The 25,459-nt window shown below is 52.9% G+C and overlaps 8 protein-coding genes across 8 annotated transcripts; 4 read left to right on the plus strand and 4 right to left on the minus strand.

Annotated features, from left to right (window-relative positions):
- Positions 1-810: 810 nt before the first annotated feature.
- Positions 811-1,602, plus strand: CC1G_06495 (hypothetical protein). The gene is made up of 3 exons (XM_001835040.2): positions 811-1,211; positions 1,274-1,518; positions 1,571-1,602. Exons 1-2 carry the CDS (start codon positions 1,010-1,012, stop codon positions 1,465-1,467), a joined length of 396 nt encoding a protein of 131 aa, XP_001835092.1. The 5' UTR covers positions 811-1,009; the 3' UTR covers positions 1,468-1,518; positions 1,571-1,602.
- A 354-nt stretch (positions 1,603-1,956) lies between these two features.
- CC1G_06496 (nam9 protein) lies at positions 1,957-3,357 on the minus strand (the record flags this gene model as incomplete). The annotated part of the gene is made up of 3 exons (XM_001835041.2): positions 3,223-3,357; positions 2,688-3,143; positions 1,957-2,625 (listed from the first exon to the last, which is right to left on the minus strand). The coding sequence occupies exons 1-3, from the start codon at positions 3,268-3,270 to the stop codon at positions 1,957-1,959; spliced, it is 1,173 nt and encodes a 390-aa protein (XP_001835093.2). The 5' UTR covers positions 3,271-3,357.
- Positions 3,358-3,533: 176 nt separating this feature from the next.
- CC1G_15440 (gamma-tubulin complex component 2) lies at positions 3,534-6,414 on the plus strand (the record flags this gene model as incomplete). Its single annotated transcript, XM_002910117.1, has 8 exons — positions 3,534-3,678; positions 3,731-3,918; positions 3,969-4,817; positions 4,864-5,090; positions 5,142-5,557; positions 5,615-6,033; positions 6,092-6,265; positions 6,319-6,414. 8 exons carry the CDS (start codon positions 3,534-3,536, stop codon positions 6,412-6,414), a joined length of 2,514 nt encoding a protein of 837 aa, XP_002910163.1.
- A 259-nt stretch (positions 6,415-6,673) lies between these two features.
- On the plus strand, positions 6,674-7,597 carry CC1G_15441 (hypothetical protein; the record flags this gene model as incomplete). Its single annotated transcript, XM_002910118.1, has 6 exons — positions 6,674-6,743; positions 6,822-6,895; positions 6,968-7,005; positions 7,059-7,143; positions 7,211-7,485; positions 7,552-7,597. 6 exons carry the CDS (start codon positions 6,674-6,676, stop codon positions 7,595-7,597), a joined length of 588 nt encoding a protein of 195 aa, XP_002910164.1.
- Positions 7,598-11,428: 3,831 nt separating this feature from the next.
- CC1G_06498 (WD-repeat-containing protein) lies at positions 11,429-15,657 on the minus strand (the record flags this gene model as incomplete). Its single annotated transcript, XM_001835043.2, has 7 exons — positions 11,429-11,461; positions 11,521-12,915; positions 12,966-14,611; positions 14,662-14,707; positions 14,785-14,923; positions 14,981-15,108; positions 15,166-15,657. The coding sequence occupies 7 exons, from the start codon at positions 15,655-15,657 to the stop codon at positions 11,429-11,431; spliced, it is 3,879 nt and encodes a 1,292-aa protein (XP_001835095.2).
- Positions 15,658-16,587: 930 nt separating this feature from the next.
- Positions 16,588-18,842, minus strand: CC1G_06499 (ferric reductase transmembrane component; the record flags this gene model as incomplete). Its single annotated transcript, XM_001835044.1, has 6 exons — positions 16,588-16,603; positions 16,672-17,059; positions 17,118-17,685; positions 17,737-17,921; positions 17,976-18,045; positions 18,102-18,842. The coding sequence occupies 6 exons, from the start codon at positions 18,840-18,842 to the stop codon at positions 16,588-16,590; spliced, it is 1,968 nt and encodes a 655-aa protein (XP_001835096.1).
- A 1,103-nt stretch (positions 18,843-19,945) lies between these two features.
- On the minus strand, positions 19,946-20,494 carry CC1G_06500 (hypothetical protein; the record flags this gene model as incomplete). The annotated part of the gene is made up of 1 exon (XM_001835045.1): positions 19,946-20,494. One exon carries the CDS (start codon positions 20,492-20,494, stop codon positions 19,946-19,948), a length of 549 nt encoding a protein of 182 aa, XP_001835097.1.
- Positions 20,495-21,975: 1,481 nt separating this feature from the next.
- CC1G_06501 (hypothetical protein) lies at positions 21,976-24,467 on the plus strand (the record flags this gene model as incomplete). Its single annotated transcript, XM_001835046.2, has 4 exons — positions 21,976-22,941; positions 23,365-23,936; positions 24,017-24,121; positions 24,182-24,467. Exons 1-4 carry the CDS (start codon positions 21,997-21,999, stop codon positions 24,465-24,467), a joined length of 1,908 nt encoding a protein of 635 aa, XP_001835098.2. The 5' UTR covers positions 21,976-21,996.
- Positions 24,468-25,459: the final 992 nt, after the last annotated feature.

The raw sequence follows: 25,459 nt of genomic DNA on the forward strand, positions 1-25,459 counted from the left end.
AAACATGGACTTCTGCTGGGCGAACCGCCGCAGAAGCGCCCTAAATGCTGACACGGTCCCTTCCCCTGCACGCCGATAGAGTTTACCTTTTCAAAACTCAACAGTTGTTAACCTTTCCATGCAGCCCTCGCTCCGGTCCCGAGCGGATTTGACTTTCCGGTAGGCGCCGGATTACGAAGAGACGATGACGCCAACCTTTTGCTCTCAAGTTGTCGGCGCTACGCCCAGCGCACTATGACGTTAGGCTTAACCTACCCGCTGATCCATATCCCTAATCCCCTCCGTGAAATGTATCTCTATCCCCATGAACGCCAGCTGTACTGGTTTCAGTTGGAAGACATTGCGACCTGTCCCTCGAAACGAAGATCATCGCAGACGCCTCGTGTCCTGTTTCGAAGTTCACGCCATGTCGCTTGCTTCAAAGGAACCCATAGGAACTCAGAACAAGGAAAATCACCTCCGGAACCATAGGAGCTCGGACTATTCATTCGCTCCCGGCAGCTTACTGGCAGTTTCATAATCAATACCAACGCATGACGTGCAGTAGAACGTTGAGGAATAACGCGGTGACGCAGATGGCAAAAAAAGGTAAAAGCGTTCTAAAAAGCTCGGAATGCTCGGAGGGGGTGGACCCTTCAAACCGGAACGGCTTAGGCTAGCTTGAGGTATTTTCGCGTCTGAAACCCAGTCGTTCACTGGCCTCCAACAGGTTCTCTCTCGTCCCACTTGAGAAACTTAAGACTAGACAACGGTGAGTTCGGTGCAACTGCAATCGCCTTGAGATGTTCTGTACTCACGTCGTTTAAAACAGTTTTAGGCGAGTTTCAAACCCGCCTAGCGCTTTATAAGAGCCCGCCAGCCGCCTACTTTCGAACCCGCCTACCAGCCCAGTCCAATTCCCAACTCGGCTGCCACTAGCCCAATTCGAAACTCGAAATTCATCCAGTCCCGACTTCACAGTCGCGTACCAAAGCATCAGTCAAGAGCTCCACACGACCAATCCGTATCAATGTCTCAAGTCCTCACACTCTCGACCCGCGTCGCCGACGGCGTGAAACCGCCCCTGTACCTCCCCCCTCCAAAGCCAGACTTGCGCTATGCCCGCCGCCCCGAATCAGGGAAACTCGCCGTGTACCTGTGGAGATGGAGGATGTGGTTTGAAGGTACCTTTGCTTTGACTGTTATGGAGACTTGGGAGCGGTGGCTTGTCAGTGAGTGTCACACTGCCTTCTCTAGGCGTCGAGGGACACTAACGCATATAATCATTTGTTAGTTTCGATCTTCGCGACCCTGTGCGCCCTCGTCCTAACCTTCCTCATCAAGTTCCTACCACACAACCTGCTCAGCATGCAGAAGAGGGCGATTTACTATCTCTGGGGACAAGCGACCGGGCTGGAAGGAGAAGAGGGATTGTTGAAACAGTTGGAGAGACTTGGACTTGCGGGTGTAGGACCGAATGGCAAGTAATTGCAAGCCGTGGACATTGGACGCCACTGGTAACACCTACAAGTTAACGAGGTACGCGTTTCATTTGGTATTCCTGCTGGCGCACCAGTCTGACGCGTCCTAGAAAGAATGGAAGAAGCAACATCACCTTCGTACATTGTAATACCATCCCTTTACCTATATTTTTGGAACCTTGTCGAACATGGACGCGACGCGCTTGATCACGTGTGTCGAAGAAAACCATCAAGCGCCCGCTTGCGATCTTCCAGCTCCAGACGGTGACTGTAATTGAACTCTCAACCACCAGCACTTTCTAACTGATTTGGCACGAACGCCATACGATTGCGAACGCGAAGAGGTAGTCGAGGGACCTACCTAATGAACGCTCCATAATTGAATCGACCCTCCTACTCAAGACGAAGGAGATCAGTGTGAGCGGAGGCGTATAAACCGATGAAATATTATGAGTATCTATTAGATCCATAAGGAGAGCAGTAACATATCCGGAAACTACACCGTAGCAACCTTCTTTCCCCTCCTCTTCGACTGCTTCAACAACCTCTTCAACCTCTCCGTATCCTGGGCCTTATTCGTATGGGCATTGCTGAGGATACCGTCCTCAGCGGCCTGTCGAAGCTTGAAGGCACGATCCTCAGGCATACGTGCGAGCTGGCTCTTGCTCCTCACTCGGGGGCGACGCTGGACGTACCACTCCCAAGCGTAACGGATGAGCGCACCGTCGGCGTCGTATGGGGTGGGGATCTCGGAGTACCCTGGGCGAGCGGTGGGGTGGCGGACGTAGATGGCGGAGCAGGTTGAGAAGGAGGGTTCGATGTAGGCTGGGATGAAGAGCCAAGGGGAGGCGTAGTGCGGGAGGTAGAAGGGCGTGAGGCCGGTCGACTTTTCGGCGGCTTCAGCGGGTTTGGACTCTTCAGCTGCTGGCTGCTCTTCGGCGGCTTCGGCAGCGGATTCGGTGCCCTCGGTGGATGCTGCAGCCTCGGTGGTCTCTGCGGCCTCGATGGTTGCAGTTGCGGGTGCGTCCTTAGCGGGCTTCTTGGGAGTGAGCAGCCTGCCGACGATATCATCGTATTCCCCGGGCAGTTTTTTGAAGAAGCGGATAGCGTCAGGGTTGACGGTGACCATGTCTCCAGGAGCAAGTCGGGTGTTGGCGTTGGTGTGCTGTAAAGTAAAAGCAGCTCGTCAGAAAGTCAAAATTAGACACGCCGAAACGAAGAACAGACCTTTCTGCCATTCAGCAGGACATCACCATGGATGACCATCCGCCTTGCCTCATACACACTATGCGCAAAGCAACACCTAAAAAGGAACACGTCTATCCTCCTCTCCACCTCCTGGAACATCAAACTTCCAACAGGCGCCATGCCCTTTTCCTCAATCTCCTCGTCGAAGCTCTTCTCCCTCTGTTTCCTCCGAGCATACTCTGCGAGAGCAGCCTTGTCATCGCCTACGGGTGCCGTCGAGCGCTGGGGACGGACGTCAGGCAGTGTTTCAGGGAGGTACCAGCGTTTGAAGATTTTTTCAGGGATAAAGTCTCCATGGTATGCTCGGACGAGCGCTTTCGACTTCCAGCGTTGTTGGAAGAGGGTAGTGGATGCAGTTATTCGGAAACGGAGGTCGTCGGACCTGGGACCCATCGTGCGTCGCCAGAGATTATACAAGTTCTTCGGCGACCAGCTCTATATATACCAAACAACATAATGAGAGAGGGTATGTGAGTTGTGCGTTGGCTTGCTGTCATGGTGTGGGACGACGTACCATGCGGGGCAGAGCCCTTCTGAAGCTGAAGACGCCTCTATCACGCATTTTGGCGCGTTACTGGACGTTTACCAGGTCTATGAGATTGCTGGTAGACGATGACCGGACACTGTCGAGCGTCGAGGGAGGATTGCAAGTGCTGGTTGGTCACCAGCAGCGTACCCGCGCCCGGAGGAAATTTCGCCGCGTCGAGTCGGAAAAGGGCGTGATCCCATCAGCGTTGGATTCTCACAGCTCTTCATCGCGTTCGGCGACGAATTCCAAGGCCTCGACGACGACGACGGCGACGACGAAGTGCATAATTGCTACCCATGGAGCCGTACACACCACACACGCGCTCGTCGCGCAAGAAAACCCTCGGGTTGTCCTCGAAGGAGTACACCAAGATTGCGGGAACGATCGCATCGGTTCGGCGAAATCGAATGGCTGGGGACGAGGAAGACAGCAGAGAGTCAAGTACGCGTCGATTTCTAGGTTATAAAAGTGTCACTGAAATGGAACCTTGTAGATACGAAGGACTCGTCGTTCATAGCCGAAACGTCGTTTGTTCGCGCCCCGTTGAATTCGAGGGTTGCAGCCAACTATGCGCATCCCCGGCGCAGTAGCAAGGGCAAGGCTAAACAGGAATCGTTGGATCGAGTGCCCTTGGAGATTCAAGAGGCTTTGATTCTGGAGGATCTACTTTTTGTATTGATGGTAAGTATTCTCTATGGGTGAACTTTGACATTCATGTTGACTTTTGAAAGGGGATCGAAGGCGAACATATCACTTATCACCCTGATTATTCCCCTGAAGATGACGATCCTCTCCGTGGTATCCAGTTTGTCGTGTCACCGTACTTGGGTAAGGAATCCAATCCCAACATATACGCTCAATTCACTGAAACACGCCTAGATTCCTCACTCCGAGACCTGGTCGACCGCATCCTACCTCTCGGAACATACTACACCGCGATCCACGCGTTCATCGAGAACCGAAGCCATATGGACTTCGGCCTGATCAACCACGCACTCTGCGCCGCCATCCGCGACATGCTCAAGGACTATCAAACCCTCCTCTCCCAACTCGAGCACGCGTTCAACACCTCCCCGCAATTCTCCCTCCAGAAACTGTGGTTTTACGTGCACCCGACCATCCACACACTGTCCCTGATCTACCAGCTTATTCTCGATTTGGATGATACGGGGGGATCGATATCGTCGTCTGAGAGTAGTTCTTCGGAGGATGAGGAAGAGAGGGCGAGGAACGAGGCGCTTGGGCTCGGAGGCGCGGGTTTGAAGGTCGTCATGTCAGAGTTCACCAAGGGCGATACGACTCCTGCTGGCGCGAACGGCATCTACGTCAAAGGCGGAGAAGTCCTCACTATCATCTACGAGAAGATGCAGTACATGGCTGGTGACCCCACGGCGCATACCATCTACAAATCTCTCCTCCGAGCGGCGGCCAAACCGTATGTCGAGATGCTGAGGACGTGGGTTACGACAGGAAAGTTGGTCGATCCGTATGAGGAGTTGCTGGTCAAGGAGAGCAAGTTCATTGATCGCGGGATATTGGAGGTGGATTATACGGATGAGTACTGGGAGAGGCGGTATACTGTACGTGGACCTTCCAGGTACTTTGACTAAAGCTGACGGTTCATAGCTTCGAGATGGCTCGTCGACTACTGGTTCGAAACGCCATATGGCGGGTGTCCCTCCTCCCCGGCCAAGTGGGAGACTACCGGGTGGAGCGTGTATCCCACCTCTGCTTGAAGGATGGAAACACAAGATCCTCCTGGCTGGAAAATATCTGAATGTCATCCGCGAATGCGGTAATGATGTGAATCGGGACGATCTCAGCGACGAAGAACTCTTCTTGGACGAAGAGAGGTACGCTCAACCCCGCTTTTTCTGACTTTTCGACTAACAAGAGCCTCTTAGTTTCTACACCTTTATTGAAAACGCATACTCATTCGCCAACAAGACGCTCTTGAACTTACTCCTGAAGGATCAGGAGCTCATCCCTCGTCTTCGATCTCTCAAGCGCTACTTCTTCTTGTCACAAGCTTCCTTCCTCACCCATCTGCTCGACCTGTCCGCCACAGAGCTGCGCAAGGCGTCGCGATCCGCTTCTATCGTCAAGTTGCAGAGTCTCCTCGATTTGGCTCTGAACAACGATGCACTGGGAGAAGACGCCTTGTATCGTGAAGACGTGAAAGTTACTATGGCTGACAGTGGACTTTACGACTTCTTGCTCAAAGTTGTCAATGTCAGCGGTGTCATTGGTGGTGAGGAAGAGGCTGCGCACCAGGAAGAGCCTGCCAAGAAGGAGAAGGAGGAGAAGAAATCGATGCAAGGTTCGTCTTCCATTAACGGTCATAGTATAATGTACTTGCTAACTCGCGCCAAACCAGCCATCGACGCTCTGACATTGGATTACACAGTCAAGTTCCCCCTCTCCCTGGTCATCTCCCGCAAGACGATCCTGCGCTACCAACTCCTCTTCCGCTTCCTCCTCCACCTCAAACACGTCGAACAATCCCTTTCTTCCATGTGGATCGAACAAAAGACAACACCCTGGCGCTGCCGCATGCCCCACCACCCAGACTTTGAGCGATGGAGACTGCGTGTATGCTTACTCCGTACGAGGATGCTCGCGTTCATCCAGCAGATTTTGGCGTTTGCTACGTTTGAAGTTTTAGAGCCTAACTGGAGGAACCTGGCTGCCAAGTTGGAGAAAGTGACGACTGTGGATCAGCTTTTGAGGGATCATGTGGATTTTTTGGATACGTGTTTGAAGGAGTGTATGTTGACGAGTTCGAAGCTCTTGAAGGTGCGCTCTAGATTCTTTTAAACCTTCATTGAATGTGTGTGTATTGATTGGGCTGTAGGCGTACTCGAGGCTGATCCTGACGTGCTCGACATTCGCGTTGTACACGGCGTCGTTCACCAAGACTGCTAGTAATGCCATTGCGGTGTCCGAGAATGGAGAAGAGGATCAGGGTATGGCGAAGCGGTGGGATGTTTTGGGCAAGTTTGAGACGAACTTCAATCATTGGTTCCAAGTAAGCTGGCTCTCTCTTCCTACTTTATAACCAAACTGACATTCATTCCGTAGATTCACCTGGATTGCGTTCAGTTTTATGCATCGAGTGAGAATGTGTCGTTGCTGCCCCTTGTGGTTCGGTTGAACAGTGTGAAGGCCGCATCGTAGTCGGTAGTTTTTGATTATACCCTTGCTATAACTTTACCTTTGCGTACTCTTAATGAAATGTGTTTAACGAAACCTGAAGGCCTGAAGGCTCGAGTCAATGCCATCGGTCCCTAAACCTAACAAACCCAAACAACGTCATTGGTGGCATCTGGCTCCGAGGCTTTATACCGCCGACCAACACACGACGCCAGAACGACACACATCTTCGAGAACGCTTTTCGTTTCTCTCAACTACCGGGGCCTAGTCGAAGCCTAAACAATGGGAGAGCTGGTGAACATTCTCGTTGCTTTTGCTGTTATTATATTCCTATTTCGATGGGTGACTTCGGGTGAGTACTTTGGAATTGTACCAGCGCTGAGCTGAAAGCTAACGGTTTGGTTTTTGCTTTAAACCTTGGATGTTGTAGGGAGCGATAATGTTGCTGAGCAGAGGCAGATCGAGGCGCTTGGGTTTAGGCCTAAACGGGTGTCCCAAGATATGGTAAGTCCCTTGCGGTTTGGTTCTCCTAATTGACTATTGGTATATTGATGATGTCGTTTCCTTTGCGTGTAGATCTCGACTGTATCGAATATGTTCCCTGATATACCTATGTGAGTTGTTACACTATATATTGGCGAAGTGGGTGCTAAACGCGTGGTTATAGCGCGAACATCCATTATGACTTGTTACGAACGGGCAACGTGGAGCAGACGACGAATAAAGTGCTGGAAAGGGGGTTCCTTGAAGCGGTGCGTTAGCTCTTCCTCCTTCCACCAACCCCACCCTTATTCACTATCTATTCGCTTCAAAATGTAGCCTCCAGCAGCATTCCATCAACTATACCCCTCAAGCAGCACCAACACGAGCTCGACTCGAGCACCAGCTGCAGCATCCGCCTCGTCCTCATCATCAAAACCTGCCCCTAAACCCCTCTCCCTGATCGAACGCTACCAATTAGAAGAACGTATTAAGAAGGGGGAGGTCGTCCCTGAAGACCAGGTTGGGGGTAAGGCCCAGTGGGAGGATAGCCCCGAGAAGCGGGAGGCGAGTTTGAGGGAGCGGAAGGCCCAGATGATTCTGGCCGCGCGACAGTGCGTCTTTTTTCTCGTTTCTTTTTGGGCATTCAGGATTGACGCTATACTATTCCATTTGTATAGACGTATGTTGGCGCAACAAGTGCAAAGTCAGGCTGCTAAGTCGTGATGTGTCTGCCAAACCTGCAACAACTTCAACGATGATGTTGATGTGACTGGGATGGTTTTTGGACAGACTAGACTCTACATCTCGACAGTATGGCTGACTGTTGTTCGTTCTTCGTCGCTTTGTGATATTCGATCTTTTTTGCGTGTTGTTGAGGAGTTGTTTTCCGCTAATGCTACATCCCCGTCTTTTTGAAATCACGTTCTTGTGCGGCAAGGCTTTGGCGAGATAGGGGGAGTGGGTGTATCGGTTCGTTGATTGGGGCTTTCACTGAGCCCTGCGCGAAGAGTTATACTGCCTGGATAGCGATAACGATCGACTGACTGTCGTTCGAGGAAACAGTTCCTCGCTCCTTCTTTATTGACCTTGATCCTGGTCAGGGAAAGGCTACGTGAATCCATGTAAGTCTTTGTGTCGTGCACACTTCGCCTCAGTCTTTGCTGACGGTTGGATGACAACAGGCGGGGATGTTGGATAAATACTAATCGCCATATTCAAATCCATTGCACAGGATCTCGACCTCGTTCACATCCCTTCCAGGAAAGACCCGAGGATGGTTCAACCAAAAGGGAACACATACCTCGCCAATCCCTTCGCGCCTGGTTGGGCGTAAGTCCAAGCGACGCGATTCACAGGGACATTTCCATCCAACAAACCCGTCCACATCCAAGTTTCTCGCGTCCGATTCAGAGAACGAGGTCGCTCAGTATGTTCTCTCTTTATTGCGGAAACGCCGGGCACTGATATTACGTTCAAAGCTAGATGGCGTAACGGAGCCTCGATTAAACCACCCACATCTCAAGCACCCCTTGACACTGCCAGACCGTCGATTCGTGTTCCCAGTCCCGTAAACTATCCCTGATTCCTTTCGGGATGGCGTGTCGACTATCTACGTGCGCAAGATACTTCCGTGGTGGGTCTTGGACTATGACATGGACGTTGCAGGCATCCCTGTCGGTATACGCCCTCCTTTCAAGCCTGTAAATGGTAAGCGGCTATGCTGAATTGGGTAGGGCTGCTAGGTAGCCTTGAAGGACCGATGGTCAAGGCGGACGTGTGTTGTTCATGCGTCCTTGGGCTGCTACATGACACGAGCCCATCCGTCCTGTTTGCCATGCCTGAAACGCTCCGCTTCACAGCGGCGATACGGACTCTACCCTTCGTTGCGGTGCTGGAATAGCACCCGCATTGGCCGGTTGACACTGGGTATGGGACCTAGGTCGTGCCGTCTGAAGGAGCGTTTGGTGGGGATTGTATGACGAGGCACACCCACTACGTGGAGCAGCCGGGCTCCTATGAGCGATTACTTGATCAGCAGAACGTTTTGGTGATCTGCTCAACAACCAAAATTTGTTCGGCAACATGGCATTCGCCAGTCTCTCGTTGCTGGCCACCGTACGGAAGCTGGGTGATGCTCGTCTTCGACTTGTCCACCCATGCTTATTTTCTTCGTCTCACTGACAGGTACTCCATGTCAACTATGCAAAACCCACGCGCCAGTAATATTTCCCCTTGTTTCAATCAGCTCGAAAGAATCCTCGAGAGGGCGATTCGGTCTGAGGGAGGAATGGAGCCTGAAGACCACCGCAAATTTCGGTTGGAAAGTCCACATATTGACGTATGGTCAATGTAGACCCATGGTATATTGCGATTGGTTTCCAGGATCTAAATAGCCTTACTTCTAGAACTCCATTTTGCATCGAGGAGCTTGCGAGGACGAGTGCTCAGTGAACAGGGGATGTCTTGGCGCGGGAAATCGCCGTGACGGCCTGTCGTCATGTCGATTCCTGTTTTTCTACCAACGACCACGACGACTCGACGACGACCTCTGCTTTCACCATCATGGCTGTGGTCTTGGCAGTTCCTCCAGACTGTATGTGGACGCAAAGTGTCTTACCTGGTTAACTGCCGCTCGTAGAGCACACAATCAAAGGTGGGAGAAGGTTGTCGGCTCTGGATGGCTTTTCATTGGCTAATGTTGCCGTTTAGTATCATGTCTTGTTTGACGAACGGCTTTGCCTGGCCTATGGGTTTGGCGGCGCACGCTATGCTTCGTTAACCCGCGGAACGTCACCGTCTACACCGGAGAGGTTCGTCCAGCTGCCAGGACTCCTAGTTCGTCCCTTTCTAACGCATTTTTCAGTTCGCTTTTGAGGTGCTACACCGTTTCCCATGATATCATTCCTCGGTGAAGTGTCGTTGGTCGACTCTGCCATGTCGTTTCTTCGTTGTCCGCCTTTCATGGTCGTTCCTCCTCGCGGCCATAGTTATGTCTTGTGAGTGACCATGTTTGACCAAACCTACGATCTTTCTTAAATGCTTCCTTAGGGGGACACCTGGACCCAGGGAGGTGGGGTGCAGCCATCCAACTCGTGGCGACGTTGGGGCACCTCTCCATCGGACCTTCGACTCACAGGGTTTGACCGCTTCATACCCTCGTTCGTTCGACGTGGGGAAGGCAGGCCACAGTCGGCCTGAAGAATCATCGGAGCAATTGGGGACTGGCGAGGCGTGTCCGCATTCGCGGTCGCTGGTGGTTGCCGTCGTCGCTCAGAGGAGCTTCGTCTGATCGTGCATCGTAAGGACTTATGCTACTCGTGGGCTTTCGTGCCCGCCGTCATTACGAATGGCCGCTTGTCCATCGCTGGCCCGGGGCGTACTCGTTATGGTTGGCGGTCAAGAACGAGATGGAGCTGAAGGGTGGGTTCGGTGGCGAACGCTGAGACGAGAGTGCATGGTCAAGTCAACTGTCACCGGATACGGTGCGAGTATGATATCAGTGATGAAATGGGTAGACGTATGTTACAGGGAAACATGTCAACGAATAAGGAGTACAGGTTTTCGGGACGATGCGCGGTGGGGCACGACATTAACTAGTCGGAGGGAGGGGTACTTTCGTCGCATTGCGGGAACCCGGTTGGCCAGAGTTGCGGTTTCGCGCCTTCGCGTCTGGGTTCTCGACATCTGGGATAGTGTGCGGTCAGTAAACTCGAACGTTACTCGGGGCTGTGCATACCTTTTCCATTCGGTACCATGGACTGCATAAGTGAGATTAACCTTGGCGTAGCGGCCTGTTCGCCAGCACATTCCTGGCTTCCACAGATATGCTCGAATGGAAGGGGGTACATACAGAAGCAGGTCATTAGACTTGTTACGAACCCATCCGTCTTCATGAAGAGTAAAGAGGTTACTTGGGTATGTATGGAGAAACATAGAGCCTAGGACCAAGTAATGATGAGGATTATAAAAATCATTATAGCTATGAGATAAAACAGACCTTGGTGTATTAAGGTGTTCATGCAGGGAATTTCATTCTGTGCTGTGTCGGAAAGGTCCCATAGACAGATAGTACAATCATTTGAGGATGATACAAGATGTGTTCCATCAGGAGAGAAAGCCACTGAAGTGACTGTGCCTGTGTGCCCCTCTAGTGGCCCCAAGACAGGCTCGCCACTCTGGGTGCTCCACAGCCGCACTGAGCAGTCTGCAGAGCCAGAGGCAATGGTGGTACCATCAGGAGAGAAAGCCACTGAAGTGACTACGCCTGTGTGCCCCTCTAGTGGCCCCAAGACAGGTTGGCCGCTCTGGGTGCTCCAAAGCCACACTGAGCAGTCATAAGAGCCAGAGGCAATGGTGGTGCCATCAGGGGAGAAAGCCACCGAAGTGACTGCCCCTGTGTGCCCCTCTAGTGGCCCCAAGACAGGCTGGCCGCTCTGGGTGCTCCACAGCCGCACTGAGCTGTCAGAAGAGCCAGAGGCAATGGTGGTGCCATCAGGGGAGAAAACCACCGAAGTGACTGCGCCTGTGTGCCCCTCTAGTGGCCCCAAGACAGGCTCACCCCTCTGGGTGCTCCACAGCCGCACTGAGCTGTCAGAAGAGCCAGAGGCAATCGTAGTGCCATCAGGGGAGAAAGCCACAGAATTGACTGCCCAGGTGTGCCCTAGTGGCCCCAAGACAGGCTGGCCGCTCTGGGTGCTCCACAGCCGCACTGAGCAGTCTCCAGAGCCAGAGGCAAAGGTGGTACCATCAGGGGAGAAAGCCACCGAAGTGACTGCGCCTGTGTGCCCCTCTAGTGGCCCCAAGACAGGCTCGCCACTCTGGGTGCTCCACAGCCGTACTGAGCAGTCATAAGAGCCAGAGGCAATAGTGGTGCCATCAGGGGAGAAAGCCACCAAAGTGACTGAGCCTGTGTGGCCCTCTAGTGGCCCCAAGACAGGCTCGCCGCTCTGGGTGCTCCAAAGCCGCACTGAGCAGTCTGCAGAGCCAGAGGCAATGGTGGTGCCATCAGGGGAGAAAACCACCGAAGTGACTGTGTCTGTGTGCCCCTCTAGTGGCCCCAAGACAGGCTCGCCACTCTGGGTGCCCCACAGCCACACTGAGCAGTCTGCAGAGCCAGAGGCAATAGTGGTGCCATCAGGGGAGAAAGCCACAGAATTGACTGAGCCTGTGTGCCCCTCTAGTGGCCCCAAGACAGGCTGGCCGCTCTGGGTGCTCCAAAGCCACACTGAGCAGTCATAAGAGCCAGAGGCAATGGTGGTGCCATCAGGGGAGAAAGCCACCGAAGTGACTGCCCCTGTGTGCCCCTCTAGTGGCCCCAAGACAGGCTGGCCGCTCTGGGTGCTCCACAGCCGCACTAAGCCGTCCCAAGAGCCAGAGGCAATAGTAGTGCCATCAGGAGAGAAAGCCACAGAACTGACCAAGTCTGTGTGCTCCCCTAGTGGCCCCAAGACAGGCTCGCCACTCTGGGTGCTCCACAACCACACTGAGCCATCAGAAGAGCCAGAGGCAATGGTGGTGCCATCAGGGTAGAAAGCCACCGACGTGACTACACCTGTGTGCCCCTCTAGTGGCCCCAAGACAGGCTCGCCACTCTGAGTGCTCCACAGTTGCACTGAGCAGTCTGCAGAGCCAGAGGCAATAGTGGTACCATCAGGGGAGAAAGCCACAGAAATGGGGCCTGTGTGCCCCTTTAGTGGCCCCAAGACAGGCTCCCCGCTCTGGGTGCTCCACAGCCGCACTGAGCAGTCATAAGAGCCAGAGGCAATGGTGGTGCCATCAGGGGAGAAAGCCACCGAAGTGACTGTTAATGTGTGTCCAAGAAGACATAAAAGCTGTGGTCCCATTCCTGGATGTACAAAAGTTGCAGTAGCTGTGATATGGTGGCTATCCAGGAATGGGAGTAAAGGGAGGATATCTCGATAGGCAGGAAGTGCTGACAAGTATATGTGGGATGCACTCTGGGTGATAGGGATATGGAAGGTTTGGACAAATCTTTGGGCACTATGCAGGACCTCTTTCAGCTCCAAAGTGCACATGCTGCTCTATTGTTATAATGAGAATGATACATCTAAAAGGAATAGAGGTCACATACCTGGGTCAGAAGTGACAATACTTCTGCTCCTTGCTTTACTGCTTTTATGACACTTAGAGCCTCCATCCAGTAGAAGGCCTTTGCCTTCAGAATATCAAGTAATCGCTTCAACATCTTCTGCAGTTGGATGTCTTTGACACCACCAGAGCCAACAACATGGCCAGCCCATGACATACAGGCATATGCAAGGTGGGATGGAAGGGACAAAGCAACAGGCTGCTCATCATTGCTCCGATACGAAGTTGTCGCACCCGAGACTCCGAAATGCAGCATTTCGTCCATCACCCGGAGGCACCAATCAGCAGCAACGAAATGAGCGATTGGTCTTTCGACAGCCCACGGGTGGGAAAGGCGAACACTCTCAGTTGTCAAGTAGTCGGCAAAGGAAGCATGCAAGATGGACACGGGTTGGTCATCAACTGCAGGAATGTTTATGACGGAATGGAGATGCTTGAACGCTTCGCGAATCGAGTCCACGCCCTTCCCGAGTAGCCCAGCGTAGTCGTTCACCGAGGCTGGACGTTGAGCAACCATCAACAAGGAGAGGCAGTGGCGGATGGTAGTTGCGTCCTCAACCTCGTCCTCGTCATCCAATCCCTCGAACGCCTCCGTCAGAATGCGCGAGTACAGATGGTACAGGGATGGGATGCCCTTTGTCGAGGCGGCAAGCTGCTTGAATCGCTTGGTGCGGTCGCCTTTGTAGTTCGCGATGTACTTGACGAAGGTCGCGGCGAAGATGAACAGCTTTCCTGACATGTCCACAATGACCTCGAGCTCCGGCGGTGGCCATCTCCCCTCGAAGTGTTTGCGGAGGAACGGCATGCTGGCGAATTCGTGGTGTAGGAAGATGTTGATATCCGCCCGGACCATGTCGAGCTCGATGTCGTGAAGGCGAAGGGACTGGTGGTGATGGCCATCAGACTTGTCCTCGAACTGCTCGCGCACTGGAACCTCGGGGCGGCTTGTCAAAAAGAATTTGAGTCCAACAGGCGGTTTCTGGGATATGATGATATCGAGCAACTTCGCCAATGCCTCCTTGTCCGTGCATTCGTCGAGGGCGTCGATGGAGAGCACGGTGACCTCGTCAGGGGAGAGCGACTTCTCGGCGGGCTCGAGGATTAACATCCGGTACTGGTCCTTGAGGCTCATCCGCGAAAGGTTGTCAGGACAGTCATCGGACTCCAGCACCTTGATAAGCTCCTCGCCGAATTTGGGCCGCACGCGAGCAAGCGTCTTGGCGAGGGCTGGGAGAAGACGATAGACGTCCTGGCGGTCGTCCCAGTCGAGCGAACAAAAAAAGCTCCCGCCCAGGAGACCTTCGCGGAAGAGGTGCGTGCAAAAGGTCTCCGACACTGCTGTCTTCCCGGTGCCAGCCATGCCGCTCAGCCAGAAGACGTGCGGGGAGTGCTTGTCCTTCGCCCAACCGAGCAGCCGAGACAAAAGTGCCACCCTGGTTCCAGCAATGCATCCACGTCGGTCTCCACGATTGAATTCGGCCCCGTCCACGTTCGCGATCTTCTTCAAAAGCTCTGTGAAAGTGCTTGATGAGTAAAAGCGCAGGACAGGGAGGCCATCATCCATACCGTTCTTCTTCAGCCAGGTGGTATCGTCCTTCACAGCTCCAGCCAAATCCCTAGTCTCCGTCACTGTAGTGACTGTCAGAGATACTCGGGCGGGTGTCCGATAAGGTACTTACCAGTCCTGCTCAACCATGTCACTTCCTTCGCCATATGAAGCGTTGCCTTGCCATGAGCGACGGTATGACGTCAAACTAGGAGTTTTCATGAGCGGCGCACTGGGGTTTATAGCCACAACGTACCATCGCTATCTCGATCGCAAATCGGATTTCCTCCAGCGCTTGCACGATGTCCTTCGCGTCTTCGGTGGCGTTCGCCACTCTCTTGAGCCTCGAATCCTTCGCCTTTTCTTCCAACTCCTTCGCCTTCTCCTCCAGAGTCCTATTGAGATGGTTCCCAAGTCAGTTTTCCAATCTAAATGAGCAGGATAACTCATACCTCGATAAACCGTCCAGACGGTCTGTCAATTTGCCCTTCAAATCCGCAGGGCATGATTCCAATATCTCCTTCAAGATCTCAAGTCTAGCGAGCAATTTCTGCACTTCTTCACGGTTCTCCTTGACCAACTGATGAGAAACCGTTAGATGAATCCAGCAATAACCGAAGAGCGGAACCACACTCACATCGATGGTCTCCAAGACGGTTAAGAGTCCACCTGCTGCCAGCTTGACGGGCGCAAACTCGACATTATCCCTGATCATGGCAAGCACCGCCTTGACACCGTTGTAAGCAGTGCCTTTCCAACCCGACGATCCCTTTTCGGCAGGATTCTGGGTGGCATCATCGGACGGAAGGACACCCTCGCTCCCCTGCGCGTTGTCCGACGCCGAGCCGCTGGGCCTGCCGATGTTGTCCTGATCGGCAACTTCAGGAGTCTGTACGTCGAGTTTCTTGTCGTCGGGAGTTCCGGTGAGATCATGGTCAAGAGTACCAGCTGGAGCTGCGGTCGTCTGAGCGCCGGTGTCCACGGTCGACGCTGGAACGGTTTGAGGAGCGACAGTCGAACCGAGGGTCCCCTCCGTGCCAGAACTGGGAGAACAGTCGCCGAGGAGGTTGTTTGAGGCCATCTTCGCAGACTCCGGCTCCATATTGCCTGTGTTCGGGCCTGCTACCATGTCGGTCGAGCCGCTCGCAAGGGAAGCTGTCTGAGAACGGAAAGGACGCTTGACTTTATCCAGAAAGCCTTTGAACCGATCTCGCTTTCGCGGTCTCTGAGTTGGCTGGTTTGGATCCATATTTCGTTTTAAAGCAAGAAGGTTGTCGTCGTTATGTCCAGATTTCGTTTGAGAGGTAAGTTTGTTGGTTGAAGCAAAGTTCAAAGTACAAAACGTGCTCAACCCACCGCCCATCACCAATTTCGGACTCATTGCACTGCCCCATCGACTCGTGGGATCCTGGGCGCTTAAACACCGCGCTGAGATTTGAGTTTCATCAACGGCCAAATTCGAAGTATCTGAAGCATCCTCATTTCCACAAACATTCCTCTACATTCGTACTAACAACATACACGATGGTACAACCACTGACTGGGAGTAACGAGTAGCAGCACTAAGTACGCAACGGTAACAGAACGTAACGGCAAAGAAGAGCTCCTAGGCTCCTCCCAAGGTGATATATAGTAAGGTACAACTGGCAGCGTACCAAATGCCGACTCTGAGGGCCAAAAAGCCTTCCCGACATGTTAGCACTACCGTTCCACAAACAACAATCTCAACCAGCTATGGTACAAATAAATTAAGCCCAGCAATTTATCCCCATAGATAACGAAAACGAAGGGTGGGTAGGATATATGCCTGCATAGATAACCAGATCTGAGAAAGTTCAAGGGTATGGAATGAGTCGAGGTTGAGTAGGCGATGTCGATGATGATGATGCTGACGATGTTGGTGTCGGAGGTGATAACTACTATCAGAATTGCGGTTTGTCGAGTCTTGAATGATCGTGAATGGGTAATGAACGTATGGATACAAATACAATGCTTGTCGATGTCGATGTTGATGCAATAGGCGGGACGTTTCTAGGTTGTGATAAATAACAGATACGCGCTACCATCCAAAAGTTCTAAAAACACAAGCACCAATCAGTAACCATACACCCAAAACTCCCAACCAGGAAACCCAGGTACTCACTCTTCATGAATCTCAATCCCCCCAACCTGGTCTCTCCGCGCAGCATCAATCCCCGCCACAGCCTTCACAACGTCATCCCCAAGCCCCGCAGGCCCACACACACCAACAGCCACACCCATAATCCCCTCCTCCCCCTTCCGCCCAGGCCCCAGACTCACAGCCTTCGCGATCGCCGAGTCCAACGCTTTGCCGATCTTAGGTCGACCTGGCGTCAGCGTGAAATTCGGGTGGAACGCGATCGGGAGGTGGGGCGAGGCGTCTTTGCCACCTGTGCTGAAAGGGAGCTTCGAGGAGATTGCGCGGGTGTAGTAGACTGATATGCGGATGGGCGTGTAGATACTTTGTTGGATGAGGCCGGTGAAGAGGGAAGCGAGGGGTGCGACGGATGCTAAAGGGCATTGTCTGTCAGCAAGAAACAAAAATACTACAGGATGATGAGAACGTACCGGCATCCGGACAGACCCACACCAACTCGATGTACTTGGCTCTACTCTCGCCTTTCAAATCCTTCGCCACCAAATCCTGGAGCATCGCCAGCCCAAATGTAATACCACTCCCTCCAACAACCAACACCACCCCCGAAAAACTCGGGAAAATCATCCGTCCAGGCCCACCATACGGGCCCTCAACCCACACCTTGACCCTGGTTTCGCCAACATCATACCCCCGTTCCTTGGCAAGCTGGCCAAGCCGCCTCGTCCAGTCCCCGGCGTTCTTGCACATGAGAATGAGGCCGTCGTGCGAGTTGGGGGCTGTGGCGATCGTGAAGGGGTGCACCTCAGTCAGGCCGAACCAGCCCATCCCGCGAGACATGACGCGGAGGCGGACGTGCTGACCTGCACGCCAACCAGAGTTGAGCGAGGGGATCTCGACTTGGGTGATGTCGAGTTCGGGGACGGTGATGATAGTCGCGGTGGTGATACGGGTCTTGAGGATACGCATGGCCCTGTCGGCGCCATAGAGAAAGACGCAGGCTAGGACGTAAGGAAGGAGGCTCGGTTGGTGGAGGTAGACCTGCGATCACGATGAGCGCGAGGAGGAAGGAACAAGGAAGGAATGACGTACAGCTGGAAGCAGGAGCGCAAAAAGGATAGTGTGGGACCATATGAAGAGGTTGTACGCCTTGGATCTCCAGAACTGAGTGGAGAAGATGTACATCAAGTCCATGAAAATGAGGGCGACCATCCCCCAGGCATTCTTTGGACGAGCGATTGCCTGCGAAAAGGTTCCCGCGGCGGTCCATCGGTAGACTGAAAAGCCGGTGTTTGAGCCAAAGTTAAGTTAGAAAGGTGGAATCTTCTTACAGTAGTATATCGAGTGGAGATTGGAAGCCAATATGACAAGCTTGCCGACGAAACGATGGATGTAATTGAGCTTTCGAACGGAAATATCAGCATTCCGTGTCTATTTCCACAGCACAATTCACTCACCTTTTCATATCCATAACCGAGAAGGGAGCCCAAAAGGCTATTCTTCTGCGCCAATGCGAACAACAGCGGCATCTGTGAGATAGCCACCCAAGCGGGACGGGTAGCATCGATGAAGGGGTTGGACTTGAAGAATGTGGCGTAGACGAGGGTGTAAAAGTAACTGGCCAGGAGCGCAAGTTGACCGGTCGAGTACCCGTCGAACAGGCGTACCCGTGACAACGAAAGCAATGGACGGAAGAAGGGCGGGACGACAGCGAAATGAGGTGGATACTTCACGTCGACGCGTTCAACCTGTCCCCGGCGACGGTGGTTACCACCGCTGTACGGCAGTGCGTAATCGTCCATGGCGTATTCTTCCTCTTTACCGCCTACGACGGTTTTAGTGGAATTATGTCGCTCGAGAGTCGTCTTGGTCGATGCATTCCGGTTGAGCGTCGTTTTTGTCGAGTTGTTCCTGCCAACGGACTTGGTAGAGTTGTGACGGGCCACGATCGTCCTGCTGGAATCATTGCGTTGGACGCGAACCTTCTCCTCCTTTGGTTCCGAGTAGTGAAGAAAGTGACCGCTGTACCACTCAGAAGTGGTTCCGAAGAGACCGATAAGGTGTGGTACACGGAGGATGGCGACTACCGCAATGAGGGCATAGATGAACAAGTTGACGTTGAATACGAGTGTCGTGGACTTGATGAGTTGCGCTTCGAATTGCGGGTTGATGTTCGTCGTATTTTGGATGGTTGCCATAGTTGAAACGAGCGTGTACCTTGGCTGTGTGCGTGCCAGTGAGGAACTGAAGCCAAGAATGAACGAGCGAGCGGCGGCTCTTTAACAGGGAAGGTCGTGTCGAGGGCAGGTTAAGACTCAAAGGTGAAAGGGTGCCTCCTGAATCAACAAAGCTTCTATGCCTAGAAGCAAGAAAAAAAGGTGAGCACTAGACCTTTACAATCAGATCTAGGCGAATACAAAGCGCCAGCCGCCATGGAGCACGAATGCTGTGGTGAACACTCACCTCGACGAACCCGAACCCGTACAGGAGCCCAACCAAATCCAAGGGAAACACCAGAATCGTGAAGCGTCGGTTGTAAGTCGTGAAAAGGGGAAGAAGGGAAAAAGCAGTCGGCTGGAATCATGTTGACAGGGGCATTATATGTAAGGCATCGTGGTCGTGGGGCCGACAAGCATTTACGGCGGCGCTCATGCAAACCTCGAGGCAAACGCTTGAGCTGGTCGACTCTGATCTGAACTCCATTTGGCATCAATAAGGATTCCACGATCCCCTCCTGGCTCCGAGGCCCTGATTAAAGGCGCCGAAGGGCAGCAAAGGACCGACGCTCCGGCACCAGGCCGAACTGCAGAGATTGAGAATCAGCATTTGAAAAAAAGTTGGTGAGTAATGGAAGACTTACAACGCAAAGAATGGCATTAACCAAACACGATTCTAGTGTCGGCGTCGGGACTGTAAGGGCCCGTGCACAGCATTTGGGCGATGTGACTGCAGATCCTGAGTTTGCACTGCTGCAGTCTTGAATAAAATGTGGGCCGAGATACCTTCGCGTGTACAACCAACGGTTCTCCCTTCTGTTTCAAGCGCACAAATATATGAGGGATCAACGCACAACGGGAACTTTCCTGTCCGGTTTCTTCCTTGAGAGTCAGTCTATCATGGATTCCTGAATGAAGCTCTCGTATTTTTGTCAGTGACTTTCAAATTAAAGCCAGTCGCATTTTATGACAGGCGCTTTCTGAAGAGAGGAGTTGTTTATTAAGCGAACGAGTAATTCTATCAATATGGCAAGTAGTAATGACATGGAGAGATCGTGACCAAGGATCCGGCTTGCCGACCCAACCTAAGTCCCCTTCTCGATATGAATATCAGCCTGATAAACCTGCCCAAAGACATGGCGGATTCCCGACACGACAACATCCCCAAGCTCGATACCATCCAAGTCCCACTCAGGGTCCGTTCCCTTCAGACATCTAATCTTGCGATTCAAGATGAACATCGCAACAACGCCGCCCACTGCCCGCGCGAATTCTGCCCGGGTGAGACTTGTCATATCAAGCGGGTCCCCCGAGTCGCCAAGGGAAAAGAGGGGGATGTCGGTCATGTCGTCGTCCATGATGTCTTCGTACCCAGGCCAAGAGACGTATAGGGTGATGTATGACATTACGGGTGAGACAACAGGCATTGTTCCATCAACCATCAGGGGCGCTAACCAGTGCGCGTCGTCGCCGTGGAGGAGGGCTGTTAAACCGATCCCTTGCCCTGGAGCTTTGGCCCGGATATAGTCAAAGGTTAGGTTGGGAAGCTTGTCCCTTTCGAAATTGGCGGGTCTTTTAGTTTTGTCATCCCAATGAGGCAGCGGAGGAAGGGTGAGTCGAGTAGTAGATGACATGGTAGTGATGTTGGTGCTTGCTTGGGGGATGTAGAAGAGTTTCTGGGAGATGACAGGCCGGTTTGCTAGAGGATAATAATTATGAGCTGCTTTTATGCCCCAGTCCAAAGCATCGTTGTCAAGCGATATGACCTTTGGTTCGGGAACTTGAATATGGTCAAAGCGCGGTCAAAGTGTGGTCAATGTACGGGGTCACGTCTGTTCCCTTACGCACGAGTAGTCCACCACCAACAGGGCAGCGGTCGGGATGCGTCCCCCAACATGGAAAGGTTGATGCTCGTGCGAACGTGTGTAAGTTGACCATACTACCCTGCGCGAAGTCCTTTCGGCGATGGATTCAGTTCGCGGTTCTATGTGGGACAAGACACTTACGAATTCTTCAATAGAGGTGGCGTATTGTCTTTCACCGAATCGCACATAACAATATCGCACACCCTCCCATGCATCGAACAACTGTCAGAGCTTACCTTTATCAGAAATCCAAGCCACCGTCGCGATTTCAGGACGATTTCCGATTCCGTCGAGTCAGTACATATATCAGCGAACCAATTTCCATTCAAGTCACTGCACACTCACCGGATTTGTGCACCCCGGCGGGATAGGTATCGTAATTGCAATACGACAGCTAAGAAACGCTCGCTCGATGAGGCTAGGTCAGCATGACATTGTAAAGATACACAATAACAGGGCCCAAGCCAATTCAACAAAAACAAAAGAGGTGCTCCACCGTGCGAGGCCCGCTCCCCAATTTCGGCCTTGGTTCTGTTTTCCTTTTACTACGTCGCCCACCATCTCTCGCAGCTTGCAGCAGCTTGCACCCAGAAGTCGGAAGAATCCAAGCAGGGCCCGCAAACGCGAATTAGTAACTGTGAACCCGCGCCAACGTTGTCAAGCAGAGAAAGTAAATCAGAAACAGACGAATCGCGAAAGAGCTGGTAGAAGGTCGACTCTCGTTTTTCGTCATTGACTATCTGGTGACTATCCTGTAGGCACAGGCGTTCAGGCGATGGAAAGTTGAAACCAGATTCGGGCAAAAAGCAAAGAGAAAACTCGAACGAGAACTTGGTCCAGGGGCAGGGCCCAGAATCGATGCAGCCCTGCGAAACACTGACATAATACTATCTGCCCCGAGTCGGAGCGCCCAGCACCCCATTCTCCAAATTTGGGCGCTCCGGGTCTTGGCTTCACTTCGAGACCTCCGCACACGAACACAGGAACTCGAAATCTAAAGCTATGTATCGTTATCCTGCATTTACTCCAATGCTCGCCTTGGAACGAAACTCGCCTGGAACGGGCCTGTCTAGATTCCGAAGTCGACGTCATTTCTCCTTATGGGGTCCGATGATGGCTTCCCCGCTCCGGTGGCAGTGCGTATCGGCCACGCGACAGCTGCCATAGCATCGCATCGACAAAAAGCGATCATGCAGGTTTCGCCAAAAATGCTGTGACGGGTCACAGAAGTCTTCTTTATTGCCGACCATATCGTTCTCATTCGATTCAGGATGGCGCCACCCTACACAGGCGCCCCCTTCTTCGAACCTGAAGCCCCAGCGGCGACGACAGCCTTGAACGCCATGAACGACGCCAAGCACGACGAGCCCAAGACTCTCGCAGGCAAAACCCCGGAAGAGCCGAGTTCAAAACCAACAAGTTGGAAAGCTCCGAGTTCAACACGGATGCCAGCGAGAGCTACGACTATGCCTAGTGCAGACTCGTCCACAAACGCAATGGCGCCCCTTGACCCAGTTAAGCGCTCGAATACTCTGGCGGGAACAGAGTCTATCTCGACGGGCAGCGGCGAGTTCTGGGAAGCAGACGAAGACCTCACACGCATAATTGCAGGCCAGCTCAACGAGGAAAAGACCGGTTCTCCACCTCCCATGCCTGAGCCCATGGCCTACCCTCGGGATCCGCCTCTGAATCTCGAGTTTCCGCGACCAGAAGAGGTCCAGAGACCTTGGGAAGCGTGGCAGACGACCGAAGACATTGGCGACAACGATATTTCCAGCGGCGAGGTCAGGCCGTTCCAACCAATTGGGGCTCCCATCTCAGGTGCTTTGTTCCCTCAGCCTCAACTGGCAACGGCAGACAGTCACGGATCCACGCTCGATATGCCGGACGCTCCTCCAACCTTCCCTCAACCCGCCGCTTCATCCCAGGACGATCCCAGTCCGGCTTTTCCTCAATACCCAAGAATTCCCGTTCTCGACGATTCGGAACCACAGGTTCTGGATATCAGAAACACCAGCGTGGATGATACCCAATACTCAAGGATACCAATCAACGACGATTCAGAGCCTGCCTTGATTCCACCGCCTCCGACGACACCCCCGCCTTTTCCTTCCGGATTCTCGTCGCAACAATCCCAAGGTTCGGCGCATGGCAGGCCTCCGATATCAACGTCTTCGAGCCAGGCTTCGACCCAAGCAGGTTCTTACAAGCCGCCTGTACGTCCCTCGACAACCAATTCAGCATCATACAGGCCACCTGGCCAACTTCCTCTTTCGGGGTCCAACCAGTACAAACCACCGACTTCCAGCCAGGGATCCTCATATAAACCGCCTTCCCAGCTACCGCAGACGCAGCCTCTCCGACCGGGATGGAATTCTGCGATGAAGCCCCCTTCGCCGTCCCATTCTGCGACGCAAAACCTCTCGCCTCATAAACCCTCGACGACGCAGCAGCTACCCATCAAGCCCTCGTCCTCCCATTCGTCGTACCAGCAGCAGTCGCCGAGCAAGCCCCCTCCTCAATCCGACTACGCTAAACCTTCGTCAGCTCACTCTTACCACCAGCAGTCGCTCAACAAACCTCCATCTCAGTCTTATTCTGACTATCCAAAGCCTTCATCGTCTCACTCGTTCCAACAGCACTCGCCTAGCAAGCCGCCGCCTCAACCTCATTCTGACCACCTCAAACCGTCAAATCAACCGGTTCGTCCGCAGAATAGCGCGTCGCACCAATTCCAGGGCCTTCAGTCTTCGAGCAGTACTTCCCTACCTCCCAAGAAGCCTGCGCAGAGTAGCGATGGCGGTGCGAGCAACTTCTCTACAGTCCCTCCGAGGCCAACGCCTTCTCTCGCGCCGAGCAAACCAGCAGTATCCAATACCCCGGCACCAGCACCGAGCAAACCCTCACCACCCAAGCCTTCTCCTCCCAAACCAACCCCTTCCCGCCCAGAGCCCGCCCAACAGCCCAGCCAAATCAGCAATAGCAACAGCAACACCAGCAGCAACAACCACCACACCCGCTACGTAAACATGCTGCTCGCACTGGACGACATCCCGCACTGGTACAACCTCCTTGCCTCGTTCTTCACATGGGTCCTGCTGGCCGGCTTCCTCCTCTTCCCGGGGACGTTCACCAGTTTGCAGCAGATTGCTGAAGAGACGGATGATGAGCTGCGGAGAAGGATTTTGACTGCTGTGACGCATGTGCCTTTGTGAGTGCTCATCTATTTATTTGTTTAGGTTATGGCGGGCAGTGGGGGAGCAGAGGCTGACTGAAGATCGCGTCTACTAGGTACATTATCGCCTGGTTGTGTTGTGGTGTCGGAGCAGTCGGTATGATCTGGCTCTGGTGGAGATGGATGAGGAATTACATCTGGCTTCTCAGCAAAATCTTCGTGTACGTCCCCGCTTTTGTAACCCTCCTAGCCTGGACCATTCTAACACCGTCTGCTCACAGCCCCGGCTTCCTCAACGGACTAGCCGGCGTCATCACCACCCTCGTCAACGTCTACGGCGTACAAGACGGGCAGTTCTCCACGACAGCCAAAGTCACCATCATCGTCGTCTCGTGCACCGCCGGCGCCTGCGGTTTGCTTGTCCTCATCTACCAGTTCTGGCTCTTGAGGAGGGTCAAGGCGGAGCACGATAGGCAGATGGGCAAACAGGCTGCCGGGAAGCATGGTGAGGGTATTTTGAAGAGTTTGGTTAAGACTAAGAATAGCGAGAAGAAACGGAGGCGTTGAAGTTTGCATTTTTTTTAACGGGTGGCTTGACTGATACCCGCCCTTGATATTGAATGTTTAGCCGCTTCTTGACGGCGTTATACCTTCGTTTTCTGTTTTTGTAGTTTTACAACTGACTTAATTTTGAAAGATTGACGACCTGTGATGACTAGTTTCATGTAATGTTTTGACGATTCGCTTTACCAATTGTAATATACTTTCTTCTACCTCGCCGATACTATACCTTAGCTTTTGGTGGGGTCGATGAGGTAAGGAAGGAGGGGAAACTACTTGCTATCATCATCCTCACCCACTGTACTTGCCTCGTTACCTGCGGAATATCATTCCGAGTCACGTCACATTTTACAGAACTTGGGACTCAAAGTGAGAAGGGCGACGACCTTCGCGAAGTACATGGGCCAATGGGCACAGGGTAAGAAGTTCAAGGGCAGTGTTGACGTGACGGATGGAATATGTCAGATCGCTTGGGAAAAGTTGTACGATCCTACCGAGTGACACTTTTTTCGGCGCTTATTTGGACTTTAGTAGTGGCTTCGAAATGCAAACAACTCGGGCGCAAAGCTCTCTCGGATGGTCTAACCCTCTGGCCTCTGCAGCTGCTGGACTCTTGATACGTCGTGTCTCTATGAATATGAGAGCTGAAGCTGAACGTCGTGCCTCTTCCGAAGAGCACGTGCGTAATGGTGATCGGCCAAAGAAAATGGGCGCCTATCCCGGCCGTTCTGACTTGGAAGAGTCCCCTTGAACTCAATCGTTGCCAAGATCCTCAGACACAACAGCTCTGTGAGAATTGCCTGTCAAGCTATGTACATCTTCCGCTACACATACCCCGCATCCGTACCGCTAGGCACGCACGATTGAGAGGTGTATATCAGCATCACCGCCCGAGTCATATGCATTCTCCTACTTATCAGCTTCCAATTATTAATCCACTGTGTTTCATAGGCACCAAAAGAGGTTCTTTCGAGTTCTATCAGGGCGTCATCCTAATC

This window comes from Coprinopsis cinerea, assembly GCF_000182895.1.
Source record: "Coprinopsis cinerea okayama7#130 chromosome 12 map unlocalized cont3.12, whole genome shotgun sequence".
NCBI classification, from domain to species: domain Eukaryota; kingdom Fungi; phylum Basidiomycota; class Agaricomycetes; order Agaricales; family Psathyrellaceae; genus Coprinopsis; species Coprinopsis cinerea.

Bases quoted from the DNA above. Each gene is read 5' to 3' on its own strand.
- CC1G_06495 (XM_001835040.2), top strand. From the start codon at position 1,010: ATGTCTCAAGTCCTCACACTCTCGACCCGCGTCGCCGACGGCGTGAAA. The intron at 1,212-1,273 runs GTGAGTGTCACA...ATCATTTGTTAG, and splicing joins TTGGGAGCGGTGGCTTGTCA to TTTCGATCTTCGCGACCCTG.